This window comes from Cryptomeria japonica, chromosome 11 (genome assembly GCF_030272615.1).
Source record: "Cryptomeria japonica chromosome 11, Sugi_1.0, whole genome shotgun sequence".
NCBI classification, from domain to species: domain Eukaryota; kingdom Viridiplantae; phylum Streptophyta; class Pinopsida; order Cupressales; family Cupressaceae; genus Cryptomeria; species Cryptomeria japonica.
Genome location: NC_081415.1, coordinates 182,702,408 through 182,715,214, shown reverse-complemented (window position 1 = coordinate 182,715,214; position 12,807 = coordinate 182,702,408). Strand labels below are relative to the sequence as shown.

Here is a 12,807-nt window from a genome sequence, read left to right as displayed (position 1 = left end):
GTGAAGTTGTTGAAAGGAATGTTTGAAGCATTGTCAATTTCGGGAGAGGAGATAACATTGTTTATTAATTCCTCATCCTTAGGAGGGAGAGCATCAATAGATGTGTTAAACTCATCCTCTTTCTTCAAAATATGTTCAATATGATCTTTAGGGGAGAGAGAGTTAAGGAAATTGCTTATTATTTCATCTTCTTTCTCTAAGGGATGCTTATGGGTAAGACCAACTTTAGGAGAAGGGTAAGCATTTACCATTAATTCATCATCTCTAGTGGGAATTTTGTTGGAAAAGGAAATGCCATCACTAGGAAATGTAGGGATAATGTCATCTTCTTGCACAAAAGGATCCTCATGAAGGGAGCGTTTTTTAGGAGCCACAAAGTCATCAAGGGCATCATCCAACAAAGCATGATCATATCTATTAAAAGGTTTATCTTTTGATTCAAAAGGAGATATCTCTTCATAGAGGGGATCATTGAAAACAACCATGTTACTAGATTTAGTGGAAGAGCTGATAGGAATGTACCCTTGAGAGGAATCATTCGACTTATCTTTCTCATCACAACGAAATGGCATAGTAACAATGTTTATGAGTTTTTGGTAAAATGAAGGTTTGGTATATTTAGGTTTCAAAAATTCATCTAAAGCTTCATCTAACTCATAATCATCACGAATATGAACATCTTGCAAATAAAAATCTAACATTTTGAAATTGCATAAAATTTAAACACACAATGCAAAGAAACACACTTTTTTTTTTTTTCTCTTTTTAATGAAAATGAAATGAAAACACACTAAATCTAGATCTAGATCTAACAAATGCAATGCAAGAGGAAGCAATGATAGATTCACGTCGGGTTCACCAAAATGTGTGGGGGGAAAAGTGACACTAAGCAAACATGCCCTAATCTCACTTTCAATCACACATTTGTGGAATACGAAAGAGCCTAGAGGTATCACACAATTGGCTACTTCTTTTTGTGGAAGAGAGAGCCACGGGCTACCTATTAGGATTTCTATTCCTTTGTTGTAATTGAAAGATAAAATGATGCAAGTTCAATCCCAAACCCCAAAGAACTAATAACAAGATTTGCAGAATTGAACTTAAATAATGGAAAGCTGTAAACACAAGAACAAGACAAGAATGTAAATGCGTACCCGGAGTTAAAATCTGACTGAAAATGTTCGAGACGGGGGCGCGGGCGCCACTGTCCTGATTCTGCCCCTGAAACTGCTCTGGAAACTGCTGTTTTGCAACCTGGAAAGCTGTCAAAAATGCTGAAAACTGCTGTCTGTCAGGAGGACCAGGGCGCCCAGCGCCCCTGTCCTGGCAGGACCAGGGCGCTCCATGCCCCTGTCCTGGTCTTTTTCTCTGAAATTTGGTGGGAAGGTCAGTCTCAATCTGCTTCTCCCGGATCTGCAACCTGCGGCGTCGTCCGAGTCCCAAAACCTGCACTTATATCTGAAAAGGTGTTTGGGCGGCTATATAGGGTTTTGCCTTAGTCAAACCCCTGCTTCGGTGATTTCCACCTCCACGAATAGCCAAGTTGTATTGTAAAATGCATTGTGTGTGCAGACCTAGTGTGTGTGCAAGGTCCTTAAATGCAAGAAAGCAAACTAGAGCAACCTAGAAAGTAAACCCTAATTGCTTGTAAATGATAATGTAAATGCTCTAAATCAAGATGCAAAGTGATCTAAAGCATGAATAAAGGGTATATTGAAGCTTATGCAAAGACATGAAAACAACATGAAATCATACCCAACCCTCAAGGGAGGAGTACAAGCCAATCTTCAGTCGGTAATCTCCTATTGTTCTTCAATGTCTTCCAAGCCCTAAATGGATGAATGAAATTGATATATGCTTGATGGATGGATGTTGAATTTTATTGAAGTCTTCAAAGATCTGCTCTTTCGCTGCGTAGAAGGTCCTCGAAAGCCCAAAATTCCGATCCTTTCAAATGAAGAAAGAGAGCTCTTATGTATGAAACCCTAGGTCTTAATTTCAACTTTTGGCCGACCTAGAGATTGAATATCCCGCCAATTTCTTGGGGTTAAGATTTATTTTATGATTGGATCGCGCTCCTAAAATTTCGGGAAAAATGTCCGGGACCATGTGCACGCCGGGCGCCATGGTCCCGACAACTTTTCACCAAATTTTTAGGGCCGTCGGATATGATGATTTTAGAGCGAATCCCGAAGTTACAGGTGATTTCGAGATGTTTTGACCCCCGAAATCAAGCCCCCAAGTTCAAAATAGGACCTAATTAGGGTTTTTGATTAAATGATGTATTGGAAGAATAAAATGAAAAGGGCACACTTTAATGAAAGGGGCCCAACTTTATGATATGGGAGATGATAAAATAGAACCTTAGACCTAATTAATTTAATTAATTAAGTGCTAAAGGGGAAATGCAATGCAAAATGCAAAATGCGCCAAGGCGGGTGCTAAACTAGGTGTGAAATTGTACCACCCTAGCAAGTGCGTACAATTTACGACGCTACAATCACATGTGAATGGAATCCACAGTGCATATTCATGAATACATTCTTGCCATTCTCATTTCCTTGGCTACACTTTCTCCTCCAGATTTGCTTGATCTCCCTCTGTCTTTCATTTGCAACATTTGAAGCACCATTGATCATCTTTCTTTGCTTTACCATTCTTGTCTGACAATACTTTGCAGTATGGCCAAACTTGTTGCAATAGTAGCACTTTGTGTTCATCCCAAATAGAGTAGAGGAGTTTATACTGAATTGATTCATTCTCCTTTTCCAGACCATACTTGTATGACTAGCTGATGGAACCAATTGATTTCTTGACATTCTAGGAGAATTTCTAACTTTTTTCCTTGAAAATTGTCTTACATGATGACCACTATAGTTATTCATTACATTTTTGTTATAGGAGGAGGTGTAGGAGTTGCCATTAGACTGATATGACTTTCTTCTACATTCATGACTTATGTCCAAGTTTATTGTAGCAATAATAAATTACATTCATATTTCTTGAGATAGCAAATCGACTCTTCCTATAAAAAATGGGAGTAGATCTATGCATATTTCTACACCTTGACATGCTATGTCCATATGCATTACATCTTTGACAAACTACATTTTTATTTCTAGAAAATGCACTTTGATCTTTCCTAAGCCTTTTCCTACATTCACTTGCCTGGTGGCCATAACCTTTAGATTAATAACAATAACCATAGAAGGAGGTCTTGTAACTTACAAATTTATGTTGCCACAAGTGTGGATATCTTGTCGACTTATTTCCTCCATTTCTTCTTCTTCTATTGTTGGACTTGAGATGCACATTTGCAGCATTCGCATGACCTGTATTCCTCTTGTTTTCCAGTTTTGCAAGCAACATCATATTTTGGTCTTCTATGCCTCCTTCCTGTGTTCTTCTCTCTAATGAATTTATCTTCATTAATCTTGCCTTTTCCATTTGGATCAGCACAAATCTTTCTTGTAGCAATGGCCTTTGTCTTCATATTATCAGCTATAAAATTTAAATCTACCTTCTTCCTTGGAGCATTCTTGACTAAGAAGGTCTGTCCATTACCATTCTCACTTGAAGACAAAAAATGTATTTCTTTCTAAAGGAATCCTTGCTTGTGGAACATTGACCAACACCATATCCAAATCCTACAATATCCTTAGAATATTTTTGTTTACTCAACATTTCATCCAATGCTTTGGTGCCACCATCATACTTCTTCCTTAGCTTGAGTTCATCATTGCAACTCTCAAGCTCTTTTCTCAAAGTCATCACTTCTTGTTCCAGCTTTTGATACTCCTCCTTAACTTCCAAATCTGATTTTATCACCTCATACATCCTTTTAGCTTCATCCAATTGTGTTCTTAGATCTAAAATGTTTTGCTCAAAATCCTCGAGACATTTGTTCAATCTATCTTATTGTTCAGCAACAACATACTTAACTTTTTTGTATTCTTTCGTCACCTTTCTAAGTTCATCAAGTGCACACACAATCTCACCTTCAAGATCAACCTCAACTTCAACCTCCCCTTCTTATTCATCATCACCTCCAAATACATCTTGCATTCTGAATTGATTTTCATTATCACTCTTTGACATTTTCTTCTCACTTTTGACCTCTTGTGTCATGAGTAGTTTGGCTTCCTTTTCATCTTCACAACAACTAAAATCTGCTCTTCTTTTATCATTTGCACATTTGTTTATTCCTTTATTCTTCTTTCTTCCACAATCTAATTCAGCAGTGCTAGGCTCTTCTCCATAGAGTTTCTTCTGTTTGTCCCATACGTTCTTTGCATACTTAATTATTTTGACCTTTGAAGACACTATATCAGACAGTCTACTGAGAATAACTTTCTTGGCTTCAACATTGCATTAATATTCCCTTTTAGCATCAGGGTTAGTAGGATGAATAGCAAGGACATTGTAACCATTCTTAACTGACATCCAGACATCATAGCCTACAGTAAACAAATAGGTTTCCATTCTTAATCTCCAAGGGACATAGTTAGTGCCATTAAACATAGGTGCAAGGATTGACTCAAATTTAATCATTGTGTTCACAAACCATAATCTACCCAAGCTGGAGAAATCTTATCTAACCGGGAACCTAGGGCTCTGATACCAATTGATGAACACAAATGGACCACTAAAAGGGGGGGTGAATCAATGGTAATAAAAAATTTGAACTATTTGAATGATTAAAACATTAATCATAGAAGTCATGCAACCATTCTAAAAAATCAAGGCTCTAACAACAAGCATCAAGAAACTTATGGGCGGAGATGTTCAACTCATTTGCACTATTTGAATGATTAAAACATTAATCATCTTGTCTGCAACCTGCAACCTCGTCAAATCAATCCATGCACACATACATGTTGACATCAATGACAACCTCAATGCCAACAATATGTTGTCAGAATTGATCCAGGTTGTGGATTGTTGATTGTAGACTCCTATTGAAGAAGCTAAGTGATGATACTATAATGCAGCCATTAGTTTCTGGAATACAAAGTACCTTTCTTTTGGAGTGTGGGGTTTTTCTCCCAAAAGGGTTTTCTTCATTGTATATTCTTTGTTCATTATTGTATATCATTATGCATGTTCGTTATCTCCTTGTGAATGTGTTTCCGATTCTGTAATAGTTAAGAGCACTATCTCCCCCAGTGTTAGGAAGTGTTTTCCATATTTTAGCTTCCTTTCAGTTTTAGGTTTATTTCAACTTAACTTACCCACAATTCAAATTCACTCAATTAACCACCTAGGCCATTCTTAATTCTAGTATAAGCACATCCCAACAAATCTAATACTAGCACTTGTACTATTGTAAGGAGTTGCAATGGTTGTACCAAAGGAAAATTATAAGTTATGCGATTTATTATAAAGTACAAAGCAAAGAATGAAATAGGTGATGTTATTTTATTTACATATAGTAACATACAGAAGTAAATGCATTATATTAAAAAAATTGTTCTGAGACACAAATATTGTTAGGATTAGATTTGGACACCTTGCATGTAACATTGATTCAATTTAATTGTGTAGTCAAATCATTTTTTATTGTGGTGCATCCTAGGTGATACTTGTTTTTCTTGTAAAATAAGCTACATATATATGATACCATTTAGACATTTTCAAATCAAACAGACAACTAATTTGAACCACATTATTCATAAAATTGTTTTAGCATTATGAACAAAATCTCCCTACCATAAAAAAATTGCTTGCAAATCTCTACAAAAATTTAATCAACCTAAAGAAGTTAGGATTGGACTTTATAAACAATGTTTATATGGTCAACATGAAATTTAGTTTCCACTAATATTTGTTTTAATCAACCTAAACATGTTAGGATTGGACTTTAAAAACGATCTTTATATGGTCAACATAAAATTTAGTTTCCACTAATATTTGTTTAGTAGGCAACTTATGAAAATGTCTCTAACTCAAGTTTTATAATTCTATAATTTGATCTTTGCTAGCATTTATTGGATTTGTAGTGCAAAAAGTATTCACTTTGATCATATTCTGATATATATCTACAATAATTCCCCTCACTCTTATGGGCATCTTCCATCGTATTCTTCAAAATATTTTTAAGTGTTCTTCCTTAGTTTCTCCTCTTTTAAAGCCATGGTGACTACAAGCGTTTTCCTTTAGTAATTCAATGAACAACTATAAATCATCTATGTCCCTTAGTTGTCAACAATTTAATCAACCCTAACTACAAATCATGTGTGTCCCTTTCTCGCCAACAACTTGATTAAACTAATTAGAGATAGTTGTTACCTATTAAGCTCTTGTAAGGTCATCTTTCATTCTCTTCTTAATTGTATGAATTTATAGACCTCATTATCCCAGTTGTTTAATACAATATATTTGCAGCTATAATATCATATAAATTGTAATTGACCTTTACATACATGAATTATGTTCTTTTATAACTTCAATCACAATCCTTCAACCTTATGATTCAAATTTTTAGAGCACCATACTTGTATGCCAATCACAACATAAGAAATATTAAAAAATCACTTCTACCTATATAAATTTTAATATTTCGTCTATAAAATAAAATTGAGATCAAAACTAAGAGTTCATGTATATATTAACTCTCCAAAAAGAAAAAGAATGTCAAACAACATTAGAAATATTTAACCATAAATAAGATGATATACACATAAAATATATAAATTTGCATGTAAAATATGGTGTGCATGATTCAATCACAAATGATAAATCTGACATGGGCAAAGTACATGTTATAGGCACATTTGGTTTAATGTCAAGGTCCATGTTGTGGGCACCTATATAGCGCTGAGTTGAAATCTTCTAAAATAACAAATCTGACATGAACAGAAAATAAAAAAAAATAATCGAGACAAAAAGATCATACAAAATGACAATGGTTGAAGTAAAGAACTACAAGAGGCATTTTCCTCATCATCTCCAAGCATTGGATGATTGTACACCCTCAAATGTCGAGTGCCAAACATCTTTCCATTGCCTTAGCTTTAATCATTTTTTTCTGCTCTTCTTTCTCCTGCATTTTCTAATTCCAATGTGCACAATCATCTTTCCAATTCTTTCATGCTTTACTCCATTTGCTTTTTTCCTGTTCTTCACCACTTCCTACAGATTTTTCAATCCAATGTGCTCAGGTTTCATGAAAAAGTTCAATTCCATGACATCTCCACGCTATAATGGAACACGGACTCAAAAAATACACCATCAGCATACATAAGAAATGATGCGCGGTTTCTACTATATATCTGATTTTATTAAGTCAACAGCAATGTGTAGATCTCCAAACACAGAAAAACATACTTTTTAGGAACTGGAAACAAAACCTGGTCTCTTCTTTTTCACTGCAGGTCTTACAAAGTTTACCTTGCAATAGTGCAGGCCAATGTTTACAATTGCTTCACTTAACATCACCAATGATCTACATAAGAAGATTGTCCTTGTTTGAATTGACGGTATCAGTTGGCATCTCTTGAAACAAATTTCCTTGCAACAGTCTTGGAGATCCACTTGGTTGAAGTGTGGCAGTCAACACATTCTCAAAGGTTCTTGATGACCATACTAGCTGTTCCATGGGGAATGTTTTAGCCAACTTCTCACTATGGTGGTAGTAAAATTGTTTTGTCTCTCCCACCACATCATTCAGTATTAGTCTTGGATTTGGAATCTCAAAAATTACTTCAACTTCATCTCCAAATGCAATTTCTCCAACTTTGCATAGTTCTCTGTGATTGGGCATTTTCAAATTCCTATACAGAAAATGCATGTATCATTTTATGGCTTTCAATCCAACTACATGCAGGTATCTTTGTAATTCCTCTATCTTTCATCAATCTCCTTACCTTTTGAACCTCACCCCATCTGCCCACATCTGCATAGATGTTTGACAGAAGAACATAAGTTGCAGTACTTCTAGGATCCATCTCAAAAAGCACAGTTGCTGTGAATACTCCTAACCTTATATTTTTATATGATCTACAGGCATCAAGCAAACATGTCCACAGAATCACCACAGGTTTAATTGGCATCTTGACGATAAAGTTTAATGTTTCCTCAAGATAGCCAGCACGCCCAAGAAGGTCAACCATGCACATATAATGATCAATTGTAGGTTTAATGCAATAAGAGTCATTTATACCATTGAAGTAATTACAGCTCTCATCCACTAAACCTGCATGGCTGCATGCAAACAAAACACAAGCGAAGCTTACATGGTCAGGGTACGTTCTAGAGTGCTTCATTAATTCTAAAAGTTCAAGTGCATCCTTGCAAAAGCCATTTTGTGCATATCCTGCAATCATGGCATTCCATGAGATGACATCTTTTTGAGGCATTTTGTCAAACAGTACATGTGCCTTGTGCATGCTTCCACATTTTGCATACATGTCTATCAGAGCATTGGCAACTACGACATCCGACAAAAATCCATTTTTAATTATGCTTTGATGGATATCCATGCCCTGTTCTATAGCTCCCATTTTGGAGCAGGCTGGGAGGATGGTGGCAAGGGTTGTTGAGGCCGGCTTTACACTTGCTAATTGCATTTTCTTAAAAGTTTCCAAAGCCTCTTCAACAAATCCATTTTGTGTGTATCCCGCAATCATTGTAGTCCATGAGATCACATCTCTTTGAGGCATTTTGTCAAACAGTTTATATGCCTTGTTTATGCTTCCACATTTTGCATACATGTCTATCAGGGCATTTGCAACTACAACATCTGACAATAATCCACTTTCGATTATCCATTGATGGATGTCCATACCTTGCTCTAAATCTCCCGTTCTGGCACAGGCTGGTAAGATGCTGGCAAAGGTTGTGGACTCTGGCTTTACACCGGTTGATTGCAATTGCTTAAATGTTCCTAAGGCTCTTTCCACAAACCCATATTGTGTATATCCAGCAATCATAGTATTCCACGATACCACATTTCTTTGAGGCATTTTGTCAAACAGTTCACATGCCTTGTGTATGCTTCCACATTTTGCGTACATGTCTATAAGGGCATTCATAACTACAATATCTGACAGAAAACCACTTTCGATTATTCTTTGATGGATGTCCATGCCCTGTTCTAATGCTCCCATTTTGGTACATGCTGGGAGGATGCTAGCAAAGGTTTTAGAGTCTGGCTTTACACCTGCCAAAAGCATTTGCTTGAAAATTTCCAAAGCTTTTTCAACAAACTCATTTTGTGCATATCCTGCAATCATTGCAGTCCATGAAACCACATCTCTTTGAGGTATTTCTTTGAAAAGCTTTAAAGCCTCGTCAAGGACACCACTCTGCGCATATCCTGCAATCATCGCATTCCATGAGACTGAATCTCTTTGAGGCATTTCGTCAAGCACTTCACGTGCCTTGTGTATTTTTCCACATTTTGCATACATGTCTATCAGGGCATTCGCAACTAAGATATCTGAAAAAAACCCGCTTTTAATTATTCTTATATGGATGTCCATACCCTGTTCCAAAGCTCCCATTTTTGCACAGGCTGGAAGGATACTCGCAAATGTTGTGGAATTTGGATTCAGATATTCCAATTGCATTTGCTTAAAAGTTTCCAAGGCCTCTTCAACAAACCCATTTTGTGTATATCCTGCAATCATCGCATTCCAGGAAATCAAATCTTTTTGAGTTATTTTGTCAAACAGTTCAACTGCCTTCTGTATGCTTCCACACCGTGCATACATGTCTACCAGGGAATTTGCTACCGCGACATCTGACAAAAAACCCCTTTCAATTATTCTTTGATGGATGTCTACACCCTGTTCCAAAGCTCTGATTTTGGCACAAGCTGGGAGTATGCTGGCAAAGGTGAACTGGTCGGGTTGGATACCCGTTCGTTGCATTTGGTGAAACAGTGTTATAGCTTCGTGAGGAAACCCATGTCTTCTGTAAGCTGCAATTATAGTATTCCATGATGAGGCATTTCGTTGTTTCATATCGTCAAAAAGTCTTCGGGCATCCAACAAACTACCGCACTTGACATACATGTTAATAAGGTTATTCTTAAAAAATGTGCCTGTAGTAAATGCAAATCCCCTGTGAGTGATGAGAGAGTGGATTTGTTTACCTTGTGAAAGCCCATTTTTGCCATTGCAGGCCTGTAGTAGTTGAAGATATGATGAAGAATCTCCAATGGGATTGTGCGTAGAAAGCAGAATGTGTACCGCCTCCTTCAACCGACGCTCTCTGCATAACGTTGTGAGATTGAGATTGACAGTGGATGGCCTTCGCATTCGCATTGTATGGTTATAATTGAAGCATTGGAAATGTGCATTGTTATTCAATTTACTACCAGCTCTATGTCATACGATTGCTTTGTCTCACAATCGGTTTTATGGGCAATCCTTTGTCTCTATGAATGGCAATGTAAGAGGTATTAGTCTCTCAGAGCATTTCACTTCCAGTGCTTATTACAATGCTTGAGTAACATTTCCTTCCAAGCAGGACCAGGCGCTCCCCTGTTTACCAGGAGTACAGAGATAAGTATATTAGGGGAGATAGTTACTGTTTTCATAGAGAGGGATGATCATAATTTTAGTGACCTCCATACCAAAAAGATTATCCTAGAAGCCTATGAATGAGTAAAATGTTAATTCATCAAGGCTTCTACGGAACTTATTTGCTTGCTTGCTTAGATATGATCTTATTAAACAACTCAAAATTAATCTGGTAAATACTCCCCATCTTGGATCTTTTAAAATCATTGGGTTAATTGAGACATATTAGAATAAAGTAAAGAATAAAGTATGGAAAGAGTCAAGGGTTTTGAATGACACTTGACTCGTCTCATTATGTGTCACTCATTCTACACTTTATTTTCATCTATATTTTAGTCCTAAAGACATGGCATCCTTGGACCCTATCATAATCATCCAATTCATACCAAGGGTTTTCATTATCAAACATAATGATTCTATATTAAATCTATGCACCTTGTAGCTTATTAATCTCTTGGGATACATACAAGAGGATTTGCAACCCTAGACGATCACAATATGACAATATAGAGAAGATCCCTAGATCATTAGTCTTTCCCTCTTGGTTGGACTTGTTATCCATAACACGCTCTATCATGTCATCGATCTTGATCTTCCAACAATAGCCACCTTGTTTACCCATGGATACATGTCATGCATGCTCTTCCATCTACATTCCATCAATGTTTCAAAATATTTCACTAAGGCGTTGAAGCCACCATCCTAGTAGATTAGAACCACTTCCAATATTGGAAAATGTTTCAAGGATAATGCCCAAAAATTAAACTATTCTCATCACTAAAATTGTAGAGTCGTTGTCTTAGCCAATGTATATTAATCCTAAAGATGTGACATCCATCTTATCCACCCCACCTATTTCGACTAAGGTCAAGATCATTGACAAAGAGTACAGTAAGTATGAAATTAGAGAGGTCTTTCACATTAGGAAATTTTTGGCGTCACTTAAATCCATTGGTCACCCTAATATGGAATGAGAGCAAAAATTAGAGACTTTGAAGTATGGCTCTATAACTTTCATCAAACATAGTCTTCTCTTTGATGAATAAATTGATTTATCAAATGCATCATGGTTACACATTAAAAAAATTTATGCCTCTTATTTCAAGAATAATCACTTTCTGGTAGCCAATAAAATCTATAAGAATATGAACTATAAAGGTAAATGCTTGAGACAACACAAACAAGGATTCTTGGAGCCTATCCACTCTTTAGAGACTCCAACTAAGTAGGGAGGATACCTTGGGATCAATCTCTTAATAACCTTAGTGATTCTATTAAAAATTGTTGACGATGCTTCATCTAATGCTAAGCATGTCAAAACTAATACTCATCATGACCCTTAGGAAGAACTTCTTGATACCAACATCTTTTCAAATAAATTTATTTTCACCAAAAAAACCTCGACTTGTAATATCCTAACCTCATTGACTAGGACCAATGCGAATACATATCATTAGATGAAGTCCAAACTAATGAGGCTCTCCTCGAATTGTTTGATAATAGAGATCATCTTCCTCCATCAAACCATATGCATAACTCAAGAGATTTTAGGGAGTAAACAAAGTCGTTTTCTCCTAATAGAAAACAAAAATATAAGAAATCAAAATCTAAGTGTCTCATCTAACACTCAAAGGATGCATTCTTGATGAGGAAATCCACCTTCCCCTTACTACACAAACATTACAAGAGATTAATTTTCTTAGTAGAAGATACCATTAACATAAACCTAGAGATTTAGGATCAAAAGTTCACACAAATTGTTGGTAGGGGGAACTTAGAAGAAGAACAATTTCATAAGGGTCTCCCTTCATAAAATTTTGATTTTTTTCTTGGTCCTATGTAAACATGCTAGACTTTGATTCATATCTCATCGTTCATCACTTGGTAGTAAGAAACTTGCCAAAATGGTCAAGTAAAAATTCCACAATATGCACTTGAATATTTCTCTATTGGTTGAGAAACTTAAAAACGACTGGGTATTTGCTCCATTAGGCCTCTTGACTACTTAGAATGGGTCTCCAATATTATATCGTCTTGAACGAATATAAAATGTATTTATGTTTGCTCAAATTTCTATGATATCAACAAAGCTTTCCCAAATATGAATTCCCTTTGCTCAATATTGACATAATTATTGATTATATAGTAGGTTACAAGATTCTCTCTCTTAAGGACTCTTTCTCAAGATATAATTATATATAGATTGACCAACATAAAATTTACTTCATTACACCTTGGGGAAAATTCTATTATTAGGTTGTGTCTTTTGGCCTAAAGAATA

At 36.1% G+C, this 12,807-nt stretch overlaps 1 protein-coding gene across 2 annotated transcripts; it reads right to left on the bottom strand.

Annotated features, from left to right (window-relative positions):
* Positions 1-6,889: 6,889 nt before the first annotated feature.
* LOC131031382 (pentatricopeptide repeat-containing protein At2g13600-like) lies at positions 6,890-10,596 on the bottom strand. 2 transcript variants are annotated; one of them, XR_009103031.2, is made up of 2 exons: positions 7,390-10,596; positions 6,890-7,197 (listed from the first exon to the last, which is right to left on the bottom strand). XR_009103031.2 is itself a non-coding variant. In XM_057962488.2 (2 exons), the coding sequence occupies exons 1-2, from the start codon at positions 10,266-10,268 to the stop codon at positions 7,773-7,775; spliced, it is 2,322 nt and encodes a 773-aa protein (XP_057818471.2). In that variant the 5' UTR covers positions 10,269-10,596; the 3' UTR covers positions 6,890-7,772. The 2 variants fall into 2 exon arrangements, 1 of the variants encoding a protein (XP_057818471.2); XM_057962488.2 differs by having other exon boundaries at positions 6,890-9,922; positions 10,097-10,596.
* Positions 10,597-12,807: the final 2,211 nt, after the last annotated feature.

Excerpts from the sequence above, each read along its gene's own strand:
- LOC131031382 (XM_057962488.2), bottom strand. The coding sequence starts at position 10,268 with ATGCGAATGCGAAGGCCATCCACTGTCAATCTCAATCTCACAACGTTA. Across the intron at positions 9,923-10,096 it reads CAAAAATGGGCTTTCACAAG|CTTACAGAAGACATGGGTTT; the intron begins GTAAACAAATCC and ends CTATAATTGCAG.